Raw genomic sequence first — 23,152 nt, forward strand, 5'->3', positions numbered from 1 at the left:
TTAAATAGAGAAATAAAAGACATTTGCGAATAGATATGAATATTTTGACAGAACAGGTCGAGTTTAGTCAGGAGACGAGATGAAAAATGGGCTTGAAGAGGCAAGATTCCACAATACAGTGATAAATAGTTGCGAAATGAATGCAGGCAAATGTAAAATCAAATGACTTTGTCTTTTACAAATGAAGCTTCAAGAACCACAATCATAACTGTCAAATCAAAGGGGTTTCCTCTCAACAGCAAGAATCTCATTAAAATCAGAGAAGTAGTAAGAAACTTTAATGCACCTCTTGTTGTGGTAGTAGAAGGGCAGTACTCACATCTGTACATTAGCTCCTTTCTCGCTATCATGAGATGATCCCATCTTGCACCATTCCTACCCAGCAAAGTTTCACACTAGATTCCATTTCCAGAAGTTTGGTGTCTGCCATCTCACAGGTAATCTGAAGTTTGAATAACTGTATTACAACTTCCTAGAAAACAACTTACGGTTGTACACAAAGGGAATACAATTTGCTACAATCGTCCTTACATTAAGATGTTACATGAAATGCAAAATAAGAGAGCTACATACACGCATTAATACATAACATGGAATCTGCACAAAATTTATCTTGTCCATGTTTATTTTTTTTTTCTTTCATACAGATATCAAAAAAAAATCAGTGTCACTCAAAGAAGAATTGCACAAAATTTAGCAATGAACAGTAAGTCTAAAGCTACCCTGACACATGAACACATTTGGGTTTGCACATGGTTTGCACCTTCGCACATACCATTCTGTACCAATGCGGGAAACAATTAATTGTGGCAATTTACAAAGTGTCAGAGAATGTTGGCTAATGTGGTCAATGCCCAAAATGTGTTAACAAATTGTCAACACATTCAAAATTTTGGCACGACTAAACTTTTGGGCAACTTTCATGATGAACCCTTCATGAACTATGCAGAACTAGCCATTTCTGGCAGAGCAGTGCAGAAGTACATGCACCGTTTGAAACAAGTCTCACGATTCCCCCCCCCCCCACCCCCACAAAAAATAAAATTACAAACAGGAAGTATGTCGTGGCAATGAATACTGATGAATGAACAATGTGTATGGTGTAAACTTGGCATGACAATGCGTGACATGAAGATAACACATTTCTTGAACTGTTTGTAAATTCGACACAACCTTTCAACATAAAAAGGGGCTACACTGGTACATGCCACTAATATGATAGCAGACACTGGCACGCCATAGTGCAGGGGCAGTACAGAAGCCAAATTTGTGCAAGTGTGTTGGGATGACTTACACAAGGTGTTTTGATTCATCTTTTCTTTTTCTTTTTCTTTTTTTTTGTAGTCATTACCAGCAATGACTGGCTTTTGAGTAGATATCATAAATATTGTCAATTATTATTCTTATACTTATTACTAGAATGCTGTAAAAGTACTATGATACTACAGAGCAGGATGTGCATATTTGCAGAGATTACACAGGTAGTATATCTTCTTCTGATACACAATCACAGGCAACAGTCATGCATGCTTCATACACTAAAAGAAAAGCTATTATTGCACAAATTTATAGGTTTATGCGATCCCTGTACTTTGCCCAATATCAAAGGCTGCGTCATTTTGAACGATAAAGAAATTGCCAGTGCACTGCTGTTTCTGCCCCCACTAGATTTGTGGGTATTTCTCAAGTGTCCTTCAGGAAACGAGCTTTAGTGCAGTAACCCCGCATTCACATTAGTCCTCGCGATGCGGGGAAAGTCCCATGCTGTGGGACTTTCTCCTCGAAAACCATAATGTTAATGTGAACGCTTCACTGGGACTTGTACCCTCATCCCCTCAAAGCAAGATTTGGAGGGGAGAGTGACCTTGGGGTGCAATTGATAGCATCCAGCTGTATTTATGAAATGTGCACATGCGCCATGATTGGTTTCAAACGGTTAAGCTCGCCCCAAGTCCCAATTGCCCCCACAGCTCAGGGACAGATAAGATAGCAGTGTGGACGGTCAGTCGTAAAAAAAGATAAGATCTCTGATGACTGTCCCCACAACGCGGGGTCTAATGTGAACGCATGGGTAAGACTCTACACATCAGTTCAAGGAAGAGTCATCCCTCTACTTGATTGAGATAAAGAGTACATGTCCTCAGTGTGATCATTATAACATCAACTGCCAACCATTTTAAAACTTAGCATATTCTCTTTCCCTGATCTGGGAGTAGGCCTACCAGGTTCTTGGCATCCCGTGTCCAAATTGGTTCCCAAGTTGCAGGAAAGTCCCACACTGCAGAACTTTTCCCTCCAAAACAACAGTTTGGATGCTCACTGGGACTTGTCCCCTCGTCCACACCAAGCAAGTTGGGTTTCGGGACAAAATTAGGAGGGGAGAGTGACCTTGGGGCGTAACTGATGGCACCCAGCTGTATTCATCAAATGTGCCCATGTGCGATATCTGGTTTCAAGTGGCATAGTTCGTCCCAAGCCGGATTGCCTCCACAGCTCGGGGACAGTCCAGATAACTCTGTGGACAGTCAGTCGTAAAAACGATGAGATCTTTTGTGATTGTCCCCTTGATTGATGCAGATTCAAATGTGAACGCGAGATTAGTGAGATGCAGTGAGAGCAAACAACAACTTTATGTTGTGAGCATTATCATAACCATGCATAAATCATCGGCTATACTGCGGCATAAAAGAGTGATGCAATAAACTTGTTGGTGGAGGTACTATGTATCCATGGTCCCCAACTTTATTGTGGTGCTATAAAAACCATAAATCCACCTGCCTGGTAAACTGAAGGATTTTATGAGTGGTTATATCTGCTTACACACTGCAATTTCAGGAGGTGTTAAATAAGCCAGCTCATATTCTTTAACCTCCATTTACCTACAGTAGCAACAGAACCTAACAAATGTAGGTGTGGTTTGCCTTATCATTCATTATAATTTCTAAGTTAACATGTCATCCAACAAATACTTATACATAAGTGCCTACGAATACATACGCAAAGCCAGAAGGCACCAAAAAGGAAATGTTTACAAATGTCAACCAGTGAAAGCTACATTTTGTCAAGATATGCTTGCAAATTCAACAACATCTGATAAAAAACTGCATGGTCCATCAGACATAACAAGACACCACCTAAAAAGACTCTGGTGACTGGTCTGTAAAGCTAATTTTAAGGTGAAATTTGCATTCATCATGTAATTTCCTGTTTGTTTATTTTTAGATTGGAACCCACAATGCCAAGGTCACTTTCCTGGAAACCTGAATGGGAAATTTGCTTTGTACGGGTACTCTGATGATTACTGGAGTTGTTCATTTCATTCAAGTGTTATTCTTGCCTTTTTTTTTTCCTTGAAGTTACTGGGAGCTCATATTCTACCCTCACACTTGAACTTTCCACTTAGTGTGCAGTGCATCACACTACATTACATTAGGAAGAGAGAACCATGAGTGACAGCAGCTTTTTGAAAGCAACAGGTGTTACAAGTACACATCATCACACACTATCTGTGGGGAATAGAGTTCAATTGCAGCTCAGCAAAGAGTGATGGCAGGGAAGGAGAAAATAAATGCAGAATGTTAGAAGGGTTAAGATGTTTAACTGAGCAAAAAGTAACTTCCCCAAAATACCACTTCAAACACCATGGTCAGCACATTCCTAACGTTCATGGTAACAAAAGTCATCATCAGCTACATCATATGGGTTAATCAAAGTACTTTGGAGATTAATGTACACACTGCCATTTGAATATTTTATGGCAGCCATTGCCGCAACGACTCTATCAAGACCACAGTATTGCATGTACAGTGTGGCTGTTGCACCTTATGCAAGCAGTCCACACATAACTTCTCTACCTGCCCCTTCCCTAAATGACATTTCATCTCATTAGCAGTAAGTTACAGGTTATCATTTCTAAGCACTGCCTAAGTATGAAAATGTATTTAATCCATTGTGCTCAAACATTTGGTATTGTTTTGTCATAGTTTGTTTTTTCAAATGAAGATTTCCTCCCAAAAGTGGGGGGGGGGGGGGGGAGGGGGGCATTCCAACATGTGCTGTCAATTGAAGGACAGTGAAAATAACTGGTACTTTGCTAACCAATGTAAGATTTTATGTTTGATATCATCAGAAAATGAACTTGTAGTATTTGGCATCAAAAAGTAAACATTTAAAGATGCAGTAATCGCAATTGAATTAAGGGGGAAAAAAAAAACATTACAAGGAGTAATTGCTAATACTGCAAGCATGTTCTGGCAAAGCATGGCCATTCCTCCATATCAGGATATGACACTCGTTTCTTGCATTTTTCATAAAAGAGTGGCCGCCCGTCTACCAAAATATTTCGTAAGTTGCTTCTGTCTGATATAAGTTGTAAATGGCAGTTCTGTTTTAACCATCAGCTGGCAGTCCTTATCTTTCTCTGCTGAGGGTTTCAAGCGGAGGCTTTCGACATTGATCCCGGCTGGGTGCCACACATTTTTGTCATTGACCACAACTTTCTCGACACACTTGTCTCTCATCATTTGATTCATCTCTTCCAACTTGGTGACCTCGCGGCGCATCCGCTCCTCGCCAAACGCCCGCACTTTCTCCCAGAATGTCCTGTTGAAGTGGTTGTACAGTTTGGTGTCACCCCGATTCCACTCCCTTGTCTTTCGCGCCAGGGAATCAGGAACAGGCTTCACCGACGTCTTGCTGCGAGCGTTAATCTTGAAGTAAGCAATATCTTCAAAGTCCCAGCACATGAGGTCTTTGAGTAGGATGAGGGACTCGGCGAAGTACTCTGTCATCATGACCAGATCAAATTCTTGATCGATCTGACCGATCTTCTTGTCCACTGCTTTCTGGTCTTCTTTCAGTTCATTTGAGAGGCCCAGATCGTACAGCATAGAGTCCTTGGCATGATTCTGCCCAGAGCTATGGTAGTAATAGCGGGATGGATTCGCTAGGAACGTTGCCAGGGCATTGGGCTCAGGGATGCCATACCTTGCGGGGTAGTTCAGGTAGGTAAAGGTTGACTCAAACATGGTGGCAGGGTCTCGGATGATTGTCACAAAAGCTGCATCTGACGGTAGAATCGACTCAAATCCTGGAGAGAAGAAGAAAGAGAAAGCAAGAGTTATCAAAAGAAAGATGTACTTGATTCGATTTGATATGAATTGAGTTCTTTCAAGTGACCCTGATGCAGGGTTGCACACTAACCCATTTTTTCTACTGGTCCAACCTGTCTGTCGAATCAGTAGGTATCCAGTTTTTCAATATTTTTACTGGTTAATTCCTGAAAAATGTTACTGGTCTGGCAGTGATTTTGACTGGTCAGGGACCGTCGGATCAGTGCCAGTGTGCAGCGTTGCCTTGATGAAAGCGATGAATGTCAGCAAGCAAGCAAGCAACTAGGAAACTGACTGCTTGATCTCATTTGCAAATGGCAGCATTAAATCAAGCTCTAGTATTGATGGTCATATTAATGCAAGCCATATCAATCATACGGTCCTACTAGTATCTAATCCAAACACTAGTGATGTCATCACACCATCGTGAAGTCTGTGGGATTTGCACCAGAATTGGATAATGAAGGAAAATGATGGCTTTGTTTCATGTTAAAGGACAAGTTCATCTTCACAGACATAGTGGATTGAGTGAATGCAGCAATATTAACAGAACACATCAGCAACAGTTTGAGGAAAATTTGACAATCCATTTAAAAGTTTTGAATTTTGAACTCTGACCTTTACAATGTACCTGAGAGGCTGAGAAGGTACATGAACATTTATTATGTCACACAAATGAGTTCAGACTCCGAACTTACAGTGAATGAATGTCCTTGTATCATATTTTTGATCCTTGATTCTCATTTATAGACTGTAGAATAAATCATTAGGAAAGGATATTTTCTTTCTACATAGGAAGCAAAGGCAGATGAATGCTACATATCACTGTATTGCATAGTCAGTATGACACGTCAAATACACTGTACTATACTAATATGTACTTTCCTTCTAATGTTGTGCCAACACTACATAATTTATTGATAATATGAATTGGCAAGGTATATTGCTTCTGTAAATGGTAAAAAGCAAAGACACTCAAACAGGAAATCTACTTGGTACTAGACAAACTTATTGGATGACTACTAAATGCAACTTCCTGCGACTAGATGGGTACAGCTATTTTGATCCTGTGAACTTGTACACAGTTCACTGTAACACCTACACTGTAAATGAGTTACTTCCATTTCTAGACTGGATCAGAGGTGCTTGTACATGGTCCTCTGGCATGTGCCAAGTAATATGTTGTACAAAACCATGCAAACTAAGTATTGTTCACACCTGGGCATTGGAGAAGTACCAAGCACCCTTTCAATACACATTTTGAAGCTTGGTGTTAGCTGATTTTTCACAAAGGTATATGAATTGCTGTCAATCCCATTGATCACCAAATTTTGATCCTTATTACCATTATCCAAATAAAATATAAAGAAGCATTGTCCTTTCTTGGTTTAAAATAATACTTTTCAAATTGTCAACAATTTATTATTATTCTTTTTAATAACAACTTCTTCCCTCTCTGATATTACATGTGGTGTGCCCATGGGTTCTATTCTGGGACCCACTTTATCTTTCTTGCTTGTATCTAAATGATACTTACCAATTCCATACTAATCTCTGACGACACAAATCTATTTCATTCACACATGGTATAGAACACATAAAAAGAAATTTAGTACTGTATTCTTGCTGAGCATACACATTAGTTATGTTCAGCCCTAACCTCAAGGTTAGGAAACCTTGAGGTTAAGCTCTTGCCCACTAACTTTGACGTGCGTCCACACGACGAAGCTTAACCTTGAGGTTAAACTCCTGCCCCTTTGAGTTCGTTGATTTTTGTGTCCACACGCTGCATAATTTCAAGTGGGTACCCCTGCGGCTCGTGGTTAGAGCACTAACCCCGATATATCTCGTGGCTCTGAACATTGAGCGAACCTCGAGGTTAGCTAAAAACAAGTGCATCTACACGGTTCCTAACTACAAGCTTAACCTCGAGGTTAAGGCTTGTCGTCTGAATGTAACTAATCATACCAGCAGTCAACTGCACTGTTAAATCCCCTCTCCCTTATCACCCAAACAATCTACAACCTGTATAGTCACGATGCAGCGCCAAAATAATGGATAATCTGGCTCCCTTTCATTTACATCAGGGGCGTATCCAGGAATTCCATAAACAAGGGGCACCTTTACAAAATTAAAGGGGGGGGGGGTACGCACCCCTCGGCTCCCCCATTTTTTTCTTTTTATTTCATTTGTTTTAACAAGAAATAAAGGCATGCGCCGGGTGCGCTCCCCCTGGATTCGTCACTCTACATTGTAACTTTCTTCAGGCTGTTGCCTCTTCGAGCTATTTGCTCATTAAATGAAAGTCTTTTGCATTCCAATCCCACCAGTACATTGTACTTTCAACCATAATTCAGTCAGATCACTGTTAATTCCTCTCTCCTAAATACCTCAAAATCAACATATCATCTGATCTTTTCATCTTTTATTAGACTATCATACACAGTACAATTGTACTTTTAGTTATGTTTGAATACATGTACCAAATCTACGTCTTGTTGTCTTGCACAAAAAGATGCAAAAAAGATGCAATTTATTTGACATAAGTTCAAAGCTGATAACTCTGAAAAAAATGCACAGGTGTACACACAAACACACAGCAAATCTCTTTTACACCATAACTGTAACTCATACTGGCTTAGCATACAGTGTAGTAGGCCTATGTAAATACAACATAGTTTGTACATAAAATGGCATCTTCAATCAATAAACTGAGCTGAGAGTGCCGCCAATTAATTAGGCTACCAGGATTTACTCAGTTCTACAGGTGCTTACAGAGACCATAGAGACCCCCCCCCCCCCCCAGCACACTGATCCCCCTCCCCTCCCCAATGGCGCAGTTTTAGCTTAAATGGAAGTAAATCCATGTAATTTGTACCGGTATCTTGCCTTCACACACACTGCTCTGACAGGGAGGGGGTGTGGAGCAGCTGTGAGACTGGGCCCTGTTTCATGAAGAGTTACGATTGATTATATAGTTGATTTCTATTATAAGTCTATGGCAGCTGGTGAGTTCAGGAAATATTATAATTGATTATATCTTTTGATAAAACGGGGCCCTGGAACAGTTCTCCAGTAAACTTGAATTTTGGCATTGTTAAGCACCTGATAAGTACAGGTGTACACTCTATCTTACACTTTAAAACATGTAACAAATGTAAACGGAGGAAAACTGACCAGAAATGAATATAATTTATGGATTCCATCGGGATGGAATCCCATTTTCTTTGCTCAATTTTGCAACAATACTTTAAAACATGGGCACAAACTGCAATCGCCGAAGTAAAAATCCATGTGTACAAAGAGTAACAACACAAGTGTTATCTATGGACAGCGAGTAGTATTTATAGAAATGGAATAATTTTGTATTTGATTCTGAATGCAGAAAACTCAATGAGACATTGACCGCTAAGCCATCAAAAAGACAAAAGAAAGAAAGAAGATAAAACAAGTACATGTACAGTACATGTACATATAAGTAGATCAGCAAATGTTTGCTCACACATAAACAACACTTTTCTTTGTTGCTGTCCTTGGCTATTAACCAGTTGAGGACAAGTCCCGAGTATACTCAGGCAGGAGTCTATGGGAAATGCATGTTGTAGCAAAATCAGATTGTCCTCAATGGGTTAATCAGGTGGTGCACAAAAGGTGATGGGGCTGTCCAATCCCACAGAACATCTATGATTCCCATTTACACAGATAATGCTATGAATACAAGTTACATAGGAAGCAGGGAACCATGTGAATGTGGTATGAGTTAGCCTTGCTGCAAAGCCAGTTCGGGGTTAGCTCATGGGCACATCGGTACAAATGACCTTTCTTCTTTCTCAGGTGATTAGGCACTCCACAAGTTTTCAAGCGAGAGAAGGTATTTTAGCTTACAGTAACAATTTATGGAATTCATCAGTCATGTTCAAACAAAGAATGAACTTGCGTAGACCAGGTGACCAGAATGATCCATCAATTAGCACTTTGGAAAGCATCCATTTCATTATTTCACATTGAATGTAGTAACAATCTTTTTCTATTGATATTGTCAAATACCGCTTTTGCTGTCGGGTGGATGTGCTGGCAAGCACCACTCATTAGGCGTTTTCACATCAGCCCGATAAAAATCAAAGCTTGAGATATTGTTCGCGATCGCAAATTAAAGGGATCGTACAGTTCTGGTTGAGACCTAACTTCAGGTTTTTATCATTTTTTGGTGAGATAGTGAGAAACCTCTTATGAAATATGAAAGAGCATGTAATTCCAAGAGGGATTCAATGTTTATTTGATGAAAATTGGTTTTGAAATGGCCGAGATATCGAAAACAGAGCTATCCTAATAAAGTGTGGGACCCACATTTTATTACGATTGTTTTGTTTTACTTTGTTTTTTGGATGTTTCAGCTTTTCCAAACCCGATTTTTATCAAATAAACTTTGAATTCCTCTTAAAATGGTATGCTCTGTACTATTTCATAAGTGTTTTCTTGGTATCTCGCAAAAAAGTTAAAGCCCAATTTTCATCTCCACCAATACTGTACCATCCCTTTAACATGCTATTTCATTTCCTATTCACATCAGCCCAAACATTATCAAATAGCGCGCTAGTTCGCATTAATTATCCTGCTATTTCGGAAATTTCCCAAGTTGGACTCGAAAAATTTTCGCGATCAATTAGCGCGCTAATTTGTATTCGCATTATCAAATAGCGCGCTATTTCATGATCAAGTTAATTTCCCAAGTCAAAAAATAGCACGCTATTTCGAAACATCGGGCTGACGTGAAAACGCCGATCACCTGAATGATCATTACATCACAAATGCTTATCTTGTGCAGTGAATAAAAAACCAACATGCTCTGCTGGTACTGATGACCTTTTTCTGCTCATGCTCAAAGTGGAACCCCGGACTGGCTTATTAAAACAGATACGGGTAACCAGCTTTTCTTTCCGTCTCAGAGGGAGATCAGTTACAGTACTGTCGGCAAATGAGTGAATGGGTATCAGCCCCACACTGTACACTAATACCTGGTGACATGCTCCCATCATTGTTTAGACATGTGCAGAGGTTGACTTGCAGAATTATACATCAGTAGTTTGTTTTGATTATGTGTCAACAGTGATCAATGAAATTGACATTTATATTGTGATGCAAAAATCAATAATCCTTGTAAGTGAATGGGCCTACTATGGTCGACAGACCTTGCTTGACAGGGTCTGAGGGCAAACCATTTTTTAAACGATGTAAATCATGTATCTTCAGCAAATCAGGCCGACCATAAAAAAAAAAAAGTATGTAAGCCCATAAGTGCCCCATGCACGACTGATCTTTACAGTGTAGATTATTGAATAAGTCACCATTCACTATGGTTTTGCTTTGGCTTGTTCGGGCAGGATGTAGGGGGATTTGTGCATTTCCAGGGTATCTCTTGGTGAGGCACCAAAAGTTGGCAGGAGCTCTCATTTATAAAACAAGAAGAAAAAAAAAAAAAAACAGGTCATGAGATTCTCAGCCATGCAAGACAAAGAAATCCTCAAGAATACCAGATGAAGAGTAAAATGTTGAGCTTCTCACGATGGGCATGCTGGCTCTGTAGACTGTATGGTTGCAACAGCAAGCAAAAAAGATGCAAGCTTGTCTCCTGGATTGTCAAATCCACAGTCTCGGGACAAAGTCGATGTTGGGGATGAGAAGCTACATAAATGTAGACCTGCTTTGATGGGTTTTGTTTTGCTTTGTCGTTTCCTGTCTGTGATTAATGCAGGAAGTACATGTAGCAGTCTACCGATATCACTGTAAAACTTTTCTGAATGTCTGAATGACAAGACTGTCCTGATCATCAATTTTTAGGCTCGGCTTTTGAGAAAGAGACCATTCTACCAACTACCATGTAGGCCTATATGCTGAAATCTCAATTACCGAAGAACAGCATCCCTCTTTACGTTTCTCTTTATAAATTGCACCCACTGACACTGTAGGCCCTACATGTATTCCTGCCTTGGCATTATTTCTTTAATTAGGATGCGAGGAAAACTGAATGTTTAAAAAAGCAAAAAATTGACTTATCAAAATTTTGTCCATTAGGTGCATGCCATAATCTATAGGTTATTATCTGTACCTTTCCCTAACCTGTAGCAAAGTGGGAAGTGGTTTTCTCAGCAGTGGAGTACAACCTTGGCTCCGCCCACAAATACCAAGGGTCACGCTTCTGTTCTCACTAGCTTTAAAAAGTCAAAACAAGACAGTTTGAAGCAGGCAAACACTTTCCATAGTCAAAGAATGTCAGAATTTCCAGCACTTTACATTGTACTTTGGTTCGCTGGCACAAATCTCTATTCTGACAAGTGGATTACTGAATGCCAACACAACAGAATGGAAAAGCTCTTTGAAATGGTACTGGAAAGTAGATTAAGGCTGCATTTATCTGACCAGGCTTGGGGATACAGTGCAATTAACTCACCAAAAGCTTTCATCCTTGCTGCCTAATTTGCATAAACAACTACGGCCAGCGCATGCGCACACATCTCATGCGCACAAATTTCAAATCCATGAACGGATAAGATGTCTGAGTGCGCATGCGCTGGTCGTCAATTCAGTGTAGCTCTCCCAGGGTCCTCTCGACCGAGTCAGATTCAGTCATCAATTCGAACAGAAAGGGACTATTGGCAGAACCAAACGTTGCCTGAAGCCTGTTTTCAATACTTCAGCTTAACTGGTAAATCTTCAAATTGAAGAAATTTTTGGATTTTAAATTGATATTTACCCGCGATACTAGTCTGTCATGATCCTGAATGCTACAATGCGCAGCCCCATTACGCTATGCGTATGGGGCTGCTGGTCGCAGTTAATTGCATGATTACTACGACATGAGAGCACTTTGGGGCGAGCAAGTCTCACAGTGTTAGTTATACATTGTATGAAAGGTACTTTAAACTGAAACACAAACTAAGACAAGGAAATTCAGGGAAACTTTTGAGGTACCAAAACTTTATATTATCTTTAACTCCATATGTGCTGGTCATTGATGTAGAAAAGACTACAATCAATACTTGATGTAACTGTAGGGCAACAAGATAAAAAAATTTAATAAGAATTCCATAAATTTTTATGTTTTGAATGAAAAGTACATGTAGATTATTTTATTATTTTATTTGTTGCATTTTAGCCCTTTCACTTGTTACTGATCTTAAAGGGGAAATCCAGGATAAATAAACGTTAGTTTTAAAAGAAAAAGTAATAGGGCCTACTTTATGAGCACAACAGTCAAAGTTTGCCTGAAATTGGATTAAAAAAAAGAAACAGGCCTTAAACAGTCAATACAAATGTATGAATTGATGTCATCATCTCCTTTTATGCCAGAGAGTAATACATACATTACATCATAAAATTTTCAGTTTTCAATCTTTCACAACCTCAAATCCTGATATATTCAACTGGTCATTATTTTGAATTATTCAGTCAGGAACAAAATCATGTTTTAGATGTTTAGACAAAAAAAAAAAAAAAAATGTCATTTTTGGGGGTACCGGATCACTGAAAAATTGTGGGGTGATGACATCATCGGCTCACTCATTTACATATTACATATCAACTATTTAAGAACTGAACACTGTACATAAATTGGCAAATCTTTCAAATCTTTCAAATTTCATAACTTCCTTACTTTTGTGATCATATTTTAGAGTTGTGCTTGTCATGTTTTACTCTTTCTTTTCAGACTCACTTTTAACTGGTCTGGAAGTCCCCTTTAAAAAGGGCATTACATGTATTTATTCCCCCATCTTCTGAAAGAAGTAAGTCAGCCACTCTTTTATTAGTTTCAAACACCACAAAGAGACCCTGTGAGACGAGTGCTCACATGAGTAATGCAAGTTCACCTTCCACACATTCTTGTACACTATTACAATGGCAAACTTGGGACTTTGGGGTTTCCAAATTGGGGCATGGTGCCCATCTGTGCACATAAATATTCAATCATCACAGTGATAATACCTGTCAAGTTTGGCAAAAATTTGACCCTAAGTTTTCAAGAAAAAGACAGTAATATATAAATAATTTTCCCATTTGGTGCCCTATTAAACAAATTTGTGGGGGGCACCGTTGGATTAAAAATTAACAAAATTCAAAATGCAGTGACAAATGTCCTTACTCAAATTGTAGCACTAACTCATAGCCCTACAGTGTATCTGTTGTGGTTCTAGAGAAGAGCTATTTTTTCTTTTATTCCTTAATTTCGGGGCTTTGGGCCCATTTGATGAAACTGACATCCTTTTCCCTTAGGGATGCTGCCTGCTAAGTCTGGTAAAAACCCATTATGGGATTTTAAAGGAGATGATGAAGATCAAAAAGTTTAATGTTATGAGACAAATACCATAAGTTAGACAGTGAATGATAACAATCCAGTTCAGGTGAGCTAAAAAACTTCAAATGTACATTGTACAATGCATGACAGACAAATCACAATGTACATGTACAATGCATGACAATGTGGAAAGCTTGGTAAAGTCTTCATGCTAATTGACTTCCAGAGACTCAAACCCCAAGCACCTTCTGATCTGGAGATTCTCCCGCCTGAAAACCCTAGCAAACGGGAGACCCAAGTTTATGTGTGCGAAGTTCCTAGGGTTCTAGATGTTCTCTGGTGCTATCTAAGGCTTATTTTTGCAACATACGATAGCAATAAGTAAGAAATCCTTTCCAACGGGAGACATTGAGCCAGGACGGGAGAAATTAAATCTCAAACGGGAGAACGGAAGATTTTGCAAAAATGGGTTTTCGGCCGGAGATCTCCCGTCGAAAACGGGAGAGTTGGAGTCTATGGACTTCCTTTTCCCCGCATTTAAGACTGTTTACTGGCTAACAATTATTACACTTAAACAATTAAAAAAAAGTAAATAAATATTACAAAGTCACAAAAAAAGAAATAAAGTCTACAATCTAAAAAAAAAAAAAAAAAAAAAATCATTGCCTGCACTATTATTAGAACTCCTCATAATGTATGCTCTTTTTCTTTTCAATTTTGATTTTGTTTGTTTGGTTTTTGTTTTGTTTTGTTTTGTTTTGTTTTGTTTTGTTTCAGGTTCCTTGGTATACAGTATGCAGAGCATACTTGCTTGCACAGAGCAGAAGAGGCTTGACATTCCATGGGAGCCTTTGAATGATCACACTGACAGCTGCTGTTCTCACCACAGGGATACTGTCATTGCACCAACTCAAGACTCAAGTCAGAAAGATTTTCAAGACCTTGCTCTTTTCATGGCTTCAACATAAATGCAGAAAGCGGCGGACGATAGGCTTAACAATGTGGCACCACAACGTGGAAAGCTTTCCAAAGTCTTCCCCCCTATTGACCTCCTTTTTCCTGCATTCATACAAGACTGTTTAGTGACTAATACACCCCTTGTATCCACATGCAGGCACTTAATGTTGAAGTTCTAGGAACAAATTAGGCTTATACAATTATACATCAGCAAGCCAAAAAAGTGGGTCTTTGTGCCTTATGAGTCACACAATTGATGCATGTTGATTTTAAAGATTTGCTAAGAGGAAAGAGGAAGAATAGTACAGTTATGTCAAAGTGTACACAGCACACATGTAGATGACACATCTGTGTCCAATCCTGGACATGCATGAAATTGCATGGCAACCAAAATGACAAAAAAAAAAAAAATCTCTCTACCATGGGGGGGGGGGGGGGGGGAACCTCCCTCCAAAGGTAAGGAGATAACTGCATTTAAGAGAATTACTACCTTCAATGAATGTCAAAGCCACCTCTCACCTTCTCTGCTGAAGCGTGTGTGGTGACACAGTATATTAAACTCCTTGACTGGGAAGGACATGGCGAATTGCTTCTGGAAGTACGTCTGCCCCAAGTAGTTGCCCGCCGGTGGCAGAACAAAGTTCAGGTCGTATCGGTCCCCGTAGCGCATGAGGATGTTCTGCACGGTGCTGCTGCTGCACTTGTGCATCTTGAAGAAGCCAATGTTATTACGCCTTGTGCACTCTGTCCGTTTCTCCCCCTCCCCCTCCACCGCAGGCCCCTCATTGGCATCCTGGTTGTTCATTTTCATCATGTTCTCTTCATCTTCATGAGCCGTCCCATTCCCAATTTTTGGCTGCTTTTTTGACTGTCCTACAATTGATTCCTCTGCATTTGATCTTCCAGTGTTTCTTGTTAAATTGCTGATAATCTGAGTTAACAGGACAAAAGAACATAAGAGGAATATATTAGATGTCAGAATTGATAGTCTTTTAGGAAGAACTAAACAACTTTTCAAAAGAGATTTCCATGGCATTTTATGCAACCATTAATCACATTAATACAACGTACAGCCTCCATGGCTTGCCTTCAAAGTAGCCACATCAACCAACCAACAAACAATAATGAAGTCTAATCTGAGAAAGTTATGAAAGCGATAAACACTTTTCTTACTCTTACTCTTACTCTTCTTAAGAAAGTCAACATGAATGTTAAAGAGAATTTTTTATATTGATCTGTATCAGAGGACACTGAGTTTGGTAACACATAACAATATCAGCAGGAAAAGCAATTAAAAGAACAATATGCAGACATGATCCATGCTAAATATACAGTGTACTACGTATCTTTGAATACTAAGACAAGAAGGGAAAGGGTTAGTGCAAGGTCAAACAAATTAAAAATACATGTACAAAAAGAATGTAAGTACTAGATGTATTTCTTAGTCACTTCCTCCAATTACATATAGGACTGGAATCTTGAGCATGTCCTAAGTATTATGTTCAAACTTCTATTACATACTTTGTTTTGTGCATAAAATACTGTACCTGTAATTTCACAATTTCCTTGACTACATGTACAGTGTAGCATTTAACTGCCTTCACGAATAGCTACAATTGTACACTGTACTCCAGACATTATCAGTCAGGGAACTTTGGTTGATTCCAATACACATTCTCCAAAATGAAGAAAAAAAAAACCTGTTGTATCTCAGTGAACAAAGAGCTGCACATCTTTTGTAAAAGCTACACTTAGTTCAGAAGAACACTGATACAGTGCCACTGCAATTTAATGAACTCTCACTGAAAGCAGCATTATGCTGGACCACCATGGAATTGCACAATACCTCTACATGAATTGTTTCATGAAAATGGGAAAACAATGACAGACAGCAATCTACTCACCGATGTTTCTCTTGGTCCTGTCTGCTGATATGAGTTCCTCCATATCCTGACAGGATCCAGAAATGATGCTCTGTTTTTGATGATATAGACAGAGGAAAACCACTATTAATCTACTTTTATGCTTGCACACATCAAATTAATCAATGTTCAAGAGTACATTCGTAAGTACACGGTATTTTAAGGTTGTGAGATCTAAGAAACACAGGACTATCCAAACTTCAATGTAAGACATACATGTAATATATTAAAGGCACTGGGTGTGGCTGACATTCCAAAATTGCCATCAGTTGTACTCTTTTTAATCATCAATTACATTGCACTTTTGCACTACTGTAGTTGGCACCATAAGGTTACTCTTGGCCATAATGAGATTAAGATTTTAGAATGGAGCCCTAACTTGTGATACATGTATGAGAAATAAGCACACACACACACACACACACACACACACACATAAACTAGTTTTATTTGTTAATCAACTTCAGACATTTGAAGACAAAACCCAACTGAAATTGAGAAATTTCCACCTGGGAGAAAAGATAAAGGGTAGTTTTCAAAATCAGGTTATTTTTGTCAATACTTCACTACTCCTACGAAACAAGGCCAAGTGCCCCCCAGTTCTTACAGCTGTGTTGTTTACCTCTAAACGAGTTAGTGTCTTTTAACTCATTGGCATTCATGTACAAGCTTCACATGTCCAGTTCTCCCTCCTTATTTCTGGATTTGTTCGTCAAAAACTCAGTTGTTCATTCCCATAATACACGTCAGAAAAACCTTCTGCATCTACCTCGTGTAGCTACCAGTATTGCCCTAAATTCTTTTTATGTGTCTTGTATAAAAGAATGGAACATGTTACCCTCAGATGTTAAAGATAGTACCACTTTTTCCAGATTTAAAGTGTTGGCTCGGAAGTATTTGCTTCATCGATATTCTCAGTCTCATTGATGCTGCTCCTTTTAAATTCTACATACATGACTTTATCTCAGCGCTGTGTGTGTGTGAGGGATTGAGGAATTCCAGTAGAATTATTCTATGGCTTTAATGTTTGTATATAGTAGTGAGTTGTTATATTACATGTCTTAACTTGCCTTTCCAGGGGTTCTTATTATACAAGCTTGCTTTTCTAAGACCCCTCCACTTTACATCTATATGCATCTACATGCATTGTCAATTTATATTCAATTCTGCAAATTGTTTTAATTGCATATATTCAACAGTGTATTCCTTGTTACATATTATTGTTCTTATGTAATTTTTGTATTGTGGAAATTTTGAATAAACTTGAAACTTGAAACGTACGTAATTTTATGAAACTGTCTCAGTCTCATCATCATCATGCACTGCCATAATCAAAATAGTGGAAATTTTAATGTGACCAATTTTTGATGAACTTTCTCTTTTACTGTCATAAGAATTTTACAAGTCACTACTTGCGATAGTTTAAATAATAAATAATAACCAACTGCATTCTTCACTTTATAAAGGTCTGTATCAAATTGTTCAAAATGTGCAAAGAATTCCACACAAAAATATGCCACATTTACAGTAATCCATTTCTGGCTGCAGCTTCACACAGCCTTCAGATCCATAGTTACTTGGTTGCGCTGCTTTTGTACTATGTTGTAGAGTGTATTAAGCCAGTTCATGATAATTAGAAGGAAAAAAAAGAACTTTCTTTTTCTTAGCTGCTTCAGGTACTTCACTTGTTTTCAAAGTGGCATCATGCAAACATAAGCTTGCTCAATATAACAATATATGAACATCTTTTTCACACAAAAAACATATTAAAGACGCATAGTCCCGGTAGTGTAGAGGGCGCTGTTGATGATACTGCCGACCATCGTTAGCATTGATACGAAGATTGCCAAAGTTGAGCTGTTATCAAGAGTAAAGCGCATAGGTGTTGCTAGGTAACGTTGCCTTTGTTGTCTTCTCTGTGCATCACGCAGTCTGTAGTAATGCCAGAGTGCGTGCATATGTGCTTCTTATTATGACATCACAAAAGAAGTTTGCTAAAGCTGTCATCCCCCTCAGCCGAATCACGAGCCTAACTGTGATCGGACCACTGACTACTGTGGATCGGACTTCTCCGGACTCGGGGAACTGGGTCATAGCGTAAGCGCTAAAGAGGAGTCAATAGAGCAGGTCTCTATAGGAAACTTGCCCTGTGCGCCCGTGTACGCATTCGACTAAACAACCGGGACCATGTGCCTTTAAAATGCTTTCCACTTACATTTCCATCATGTATAAACAAGCCTTTCATTTTCAGGCAGATATCCTAACCTTTCTAACTGAGATAAAACAGGAATGACTGGGCTCAAAAGTAGGAAAGAAAGAGCAGTTAACATAGAAGTGTGTAGTGAAACTATCAAGTTAAATAAGAAACTCACATTGAAATACATCAACTTGTACAAGCTGAGAATGGTCAAAATTGAGATTCTCTCGTCCAAATTCAGAATGGTTGGGAGGTCTGCTCAGGCTAATGTACAAAATAAATATGATACTCAATCATTTCTTTGCTTGGAATCCAGCATAGAGTACAATTTGTAGTTGCTGCTTTGCTGGACAGTACTTGGATAAACTTTCTGGTTGTCAAGAATGCAAAATTTGTAATGTAGAGGTACACCTTGTACAGCTGAACAGAAAAAAGCCCCCCCCCCCCCCCAAAAAAAAAAAAAAAAAAAAAATGCTCTGTCGTGCTGATAGCAAAAGCATCTATAAAAACAGTGATTCTTCAGAGCCTGTAGAAGTTATGAAATCAAAATCTGTGCTTGTTCTGAATTCTGCTAAAATTTGACCTTTACACTGACTCTACCTTTGATACTCATAGCAGAGCAACCAACTTGTGGACTATACAAGCTGTATATTATCTCATGTTTACTCATAAATTTAGTACTATGCCCTATCTTGACTATAAAAGTACGCTGTAACTCTGGATCTTGCAATTTTGATTACTACAGTGTACCTACTGGCATTGAAGTATAGTCCTTCTTCAAAGATCCTCAAACTTAAATTTTCATTAGTGGGCAGCGGGTGCACAGAATACATGAATTACCAGTAGGAATTGTGTCCACAAAGTATAATACTGGGACAAAAAAGGGATTTTTCTCTGCAGGACAGGAAATTCAGTTTCAGCAAATAACACAACAACATCAGCAAAGTCTCCAGCTTCAATACAGAAATTGGAGAGATGCAATAAATCCCCATTACAGTATGCATCCCTAGATGTGGAAGTGTGGATCAATAAAATTAATGGAAAGGGACTCTGATCACTAACTGCATTCATATGATTTGCATATCACCATACAAATGTAAACTATGTATGATTAACCATTGACTGTACACAACCGAGTATCGTGACAGAAGCAACTTTGCTGCAACACAGAGAAATCAGCTAGTGCAGTTGGTAGTGATACTTCAGCCCACCTCTGCATATATGGGTAAAGCAAATAATGCATTTGTATGCAGTATTGCCAAACTCACTGAGACAGGTCTGAGTTTACGGGCATTTTTGATTTACACCCAATGTCCATAATGGCATTAACTTTTGTCCCTTCTTCACCTGAATGAAAGTAAGTCAGGTGATCAGAAGACTTGCACTACAAGTGTATATGTACATTCTGTGTAATTGTCATAGGTATTTAACAACAACAAAGTAACAAGAAAATAATCTTTGCGAAAACATACACTTCAATATAAACATCTGTTACTTTGGTTATATTTCAGGAAGTTTCTGATGTACCGGTAAACTACATTACTATATGCTACAATACAGGCAAGATTTTGAACATAAAAAGTCTGGCAAGTGTTGTGGAACAAAAAGAAAAATGCTTGCCCTAATTGGGGAACTTTTTGAAGTTTTTGAAGTTTGAACACTCGATTGAGCCAAGTTCGTGAACGTACTCTGTGTTTATTGAAGTACTATCTACATTGTATGTGAATTGTGAATCAATGTGTGCTGTTCATTCAAATGATTGCATTGTATCAAGTAGACTCTACTCACTAGTATCTGACTTTATTTTTACAAGTGATTTTCTTTATCATTTTCTGTGGACTCCCTTTTTGGGCAAGTAAAATTCATGTTCATGCATGTGTTCTGCAACAATTTTAAAATCTGCTTGCCTGATCGGGCAAGTACCAGTAGTTAAAAAAAAAATAAAAAAATTAAAAAAAAGGCACCCTGACATACAAATAGTAGGCTAGGGTATCTATTGTTCATTTTTTATTTTGCAACATAAATTGACACATTATCTTTCTAGCTAGTGTATTATTAAGGTGAGTTATATTTGGAATTTTGGATACATGTCCAAGTTTTAACAACAAACTTCATGAAAATTTAACGTTAGAGACCGAGTATTAAACATTAAGACTAGATTTAAACCAAGGGACTGTACAGTACTGGTTGAGGTGGGGATTCATGTTTTGAGCATTCCTAAGTGAGATACATGTAATGTCATGAGAAACCTCTTATGAAATATGAAAGAGCATGTAATTTCAAGAAGGATTCAATGTTTATTTGATGAAAATTGGTTTTCAAATGGCTGGGATATCAAAAAAAGTGATGATAATAAAAGGCAACAGGCCACGCCTTTTATTAGGATCTCTTTGTTTCACCTTGTTTTTGGATATCTCAGCCATTTCAAAACCGATTTTCATCCAATAAACTTTTGATACCCCTTAGAATTGCATGCTCTTTGACATCTCATCATAGAGTGGTTTCTGAATATCTCGCAAAACTTGAAAAGCTAAATCCTCACCTTAACCAGAACTGTTCACACCCTTTAAAACTTGAACTGAGTAGCACAAGGAGGAATTTTTTTTCTTTTTTATGAAAGATAAGTTAGAATCCTTGCTTTCCTTTATTAATATTGATCTACCCACTTTTCCACCATTCACAATCCAGAGGCAAATGCAGCAGGGGTCTTTCTCATGATATCAACGCGACGTCAAAACTAACGTTAGATCTAAATTCTAACGTTAGACTTATAATGACGTCGCGTCTCGAGCATCCCCAACTCAACTGCACTTCCACCCTACACAGTGTACTAGGAGGTACCGGTACCGGCGGTACGTGACCTCACCCTCACTACTTGCGTGCCATAAACTCCCCGTACAATTTCCACTAAAGACGTTTAGACGCGTGTACTGGTACCGTTCCCTTTAAACGAAATACGTTGTAAGAAGAAGCAAAGTCAGTATCAAACACAAGTCAAAATACTTACTTTTCAGATTGCAAGACTCCATTTAGAGAGTATTCCTTAGTAACTCCATGAAAGACGAGAAAAACCGTGGCAAGTATGACACAGAAAATGATCACTTTCTTCGATACGCGGCTCGCCATTGCAGGAGGGCCAACAGAAAGTTGTTTTATGACCCCTAAGAAGGTAGGTGGGTTCAATATTCCTCAGTTCATTCTCGGTTTACCGGCTAAATTCTTTAACGAGTTTCCGAAGACAAATGTTCATTCTGTTATACACTCAAACGAGTGAAACAGACATTTTTAAGGCATTATTTCTGATGCCAGAGCACAATTGAATCAGAAGATCGCCTTCCGAAGAGGTTAACTTCCAGCCAAAGTTGTAGGTACATTACACATATCACTTTCACTGATGGAGTGCATGCACGCACCCACCGTATTAAAGAGTGAGCTAGAGAGGCTCTCCGTGCATTGTACCGTCACCCACGTCCGTGTACGTGTACGTAAGTTACAATATAGTCAGTCGGGCGTGCGAAATGCCTGGCTCGCGTGTATGGAAGGCCATCGCCGCCAAAACGCGTGCCAAACCATACGCATACATGTCAGAACGTACGCATGCTTATTTCATAACGTACGCATGGTTCTTTCATAACATACGCATGGGACATTTGCTATTATTTTTCAATGAAATTCCTAACGTACGCATGCTTCTTTCATAACGTACGCGTGGTTTTGCCATTACATACGCATGGATTCGGAAAAAATGGCACACTCTCAGACAGAACCAAGCGTATGTAATGAATGAACGATGCGTACGTAATGACAGAGCCATGCGTACGTTATGACGGAACCATGCGTACGTTATTACGGAACAATGCGTACGTAATGACTCGACGATGCGTACGTAGTGCATCATATATTTTTCTGTAGCTATTACGATCTCGCACAACCAGTGAGAAAGCAATTAAAAGTTAACATATCAGTTCGGTTTAGTTCAATTCAGAATCGGACTTTATTCTCTTGTCTGCATTGAACGTACTCCAAATGAAAAAGAGTATTCTTTTTATATTTTTTCAAGAACAATAAGGCGCACAATCAGTACACTCATATAAGTAAAATTGAATATACAGTAGTCTGATGACAGAATGCAAAATTGTGTTGATTTTAACAATTCAGGATAGAGGAATAAACGGTGATCTAACTGGTTCATGGTAGAATGATTTTGGCGGGATTGGAATGCAGAAGTCTGTCGTTATAAATAGGCTAATAACTTGAGACGGCAGTCTAAAAAAATAATAGGAAATTGAAAGTACAGAGCATATGAGAAAACCATGTTATTTAATATTCTGGAGTTTTGCATTGCGTTGGTGAAAATAGATTGTCAAGTATAAAGGGATGAAGTGAGTGCAATATGCCCTAAACTATATAAGGCGTGAATTTTTCCTGAATGGTTTGATGTTTAATACATTCATGAATAGTGATCCGAAATATCAAATGCATAAAGCATATCGTGAATGACATATTTAGATGTTTCCTGATCTTTAGATATTAATAGGCCTATGCTTTGTCATGGGAGATTTGAAAGAAAAGCAAAGGTGTCGCGCATGATTTGATTCGTTCCGGCAGTGATTTCTATTAACTGCAAGGTCCGTGGTATGAGATAGAACTATGGAAGAGGAGTTGCTTCGGATTA

General features: G+C 38.7%; 1 protein-coding gene across 1 annotated transcript; it reads right to left on the bottom strand.

Annotated features, from left to right (window-relative positions):
• Nucleotides 1–4,047: 4,047 nt before the first annotated feature.
• Nucleotides 4,048–21,853, bottom strand: LOC140228265 (galactosylceramide sulfotransferase-like). The gene is made up of 4 exons (XM_072308491.1): nt 21,485–21,853; nt 16,263–16,332; nt 14,878–15,289; nt 4,048–5,089 (listed from the first exon to the last, which is right to left on the bottom strand). The coding sequence occupies exons 1-4, from the start codon at nt 21,601–21,603 to the stop codon at nt 4,308–4,310; spliced, it is 1,383 nt and encodes a 460-aa protein (XP_072164592.1). The 5' UTR covers nt 21,604–21,853; the 3' UTR covers nt 4,048–4,307.
• Between the last annotated feature and the right edge of the window lie 1,299 nt (nt 21,854–23,152).

The sequence above is a fragment of the Diadema setosum genome, chromosome 5 (genome assembly GCF_964275005.1).
Source record: "Diadema setosum chromosome 5, eeDiaSeto1, whole genome shotgun sequence".
Lineage (NCBI taxonomy): Eukaryota > Metazoa > Echinodermata > Echinoidea > Diadematoida > Diadematidae > Diadema > Diadema setosum.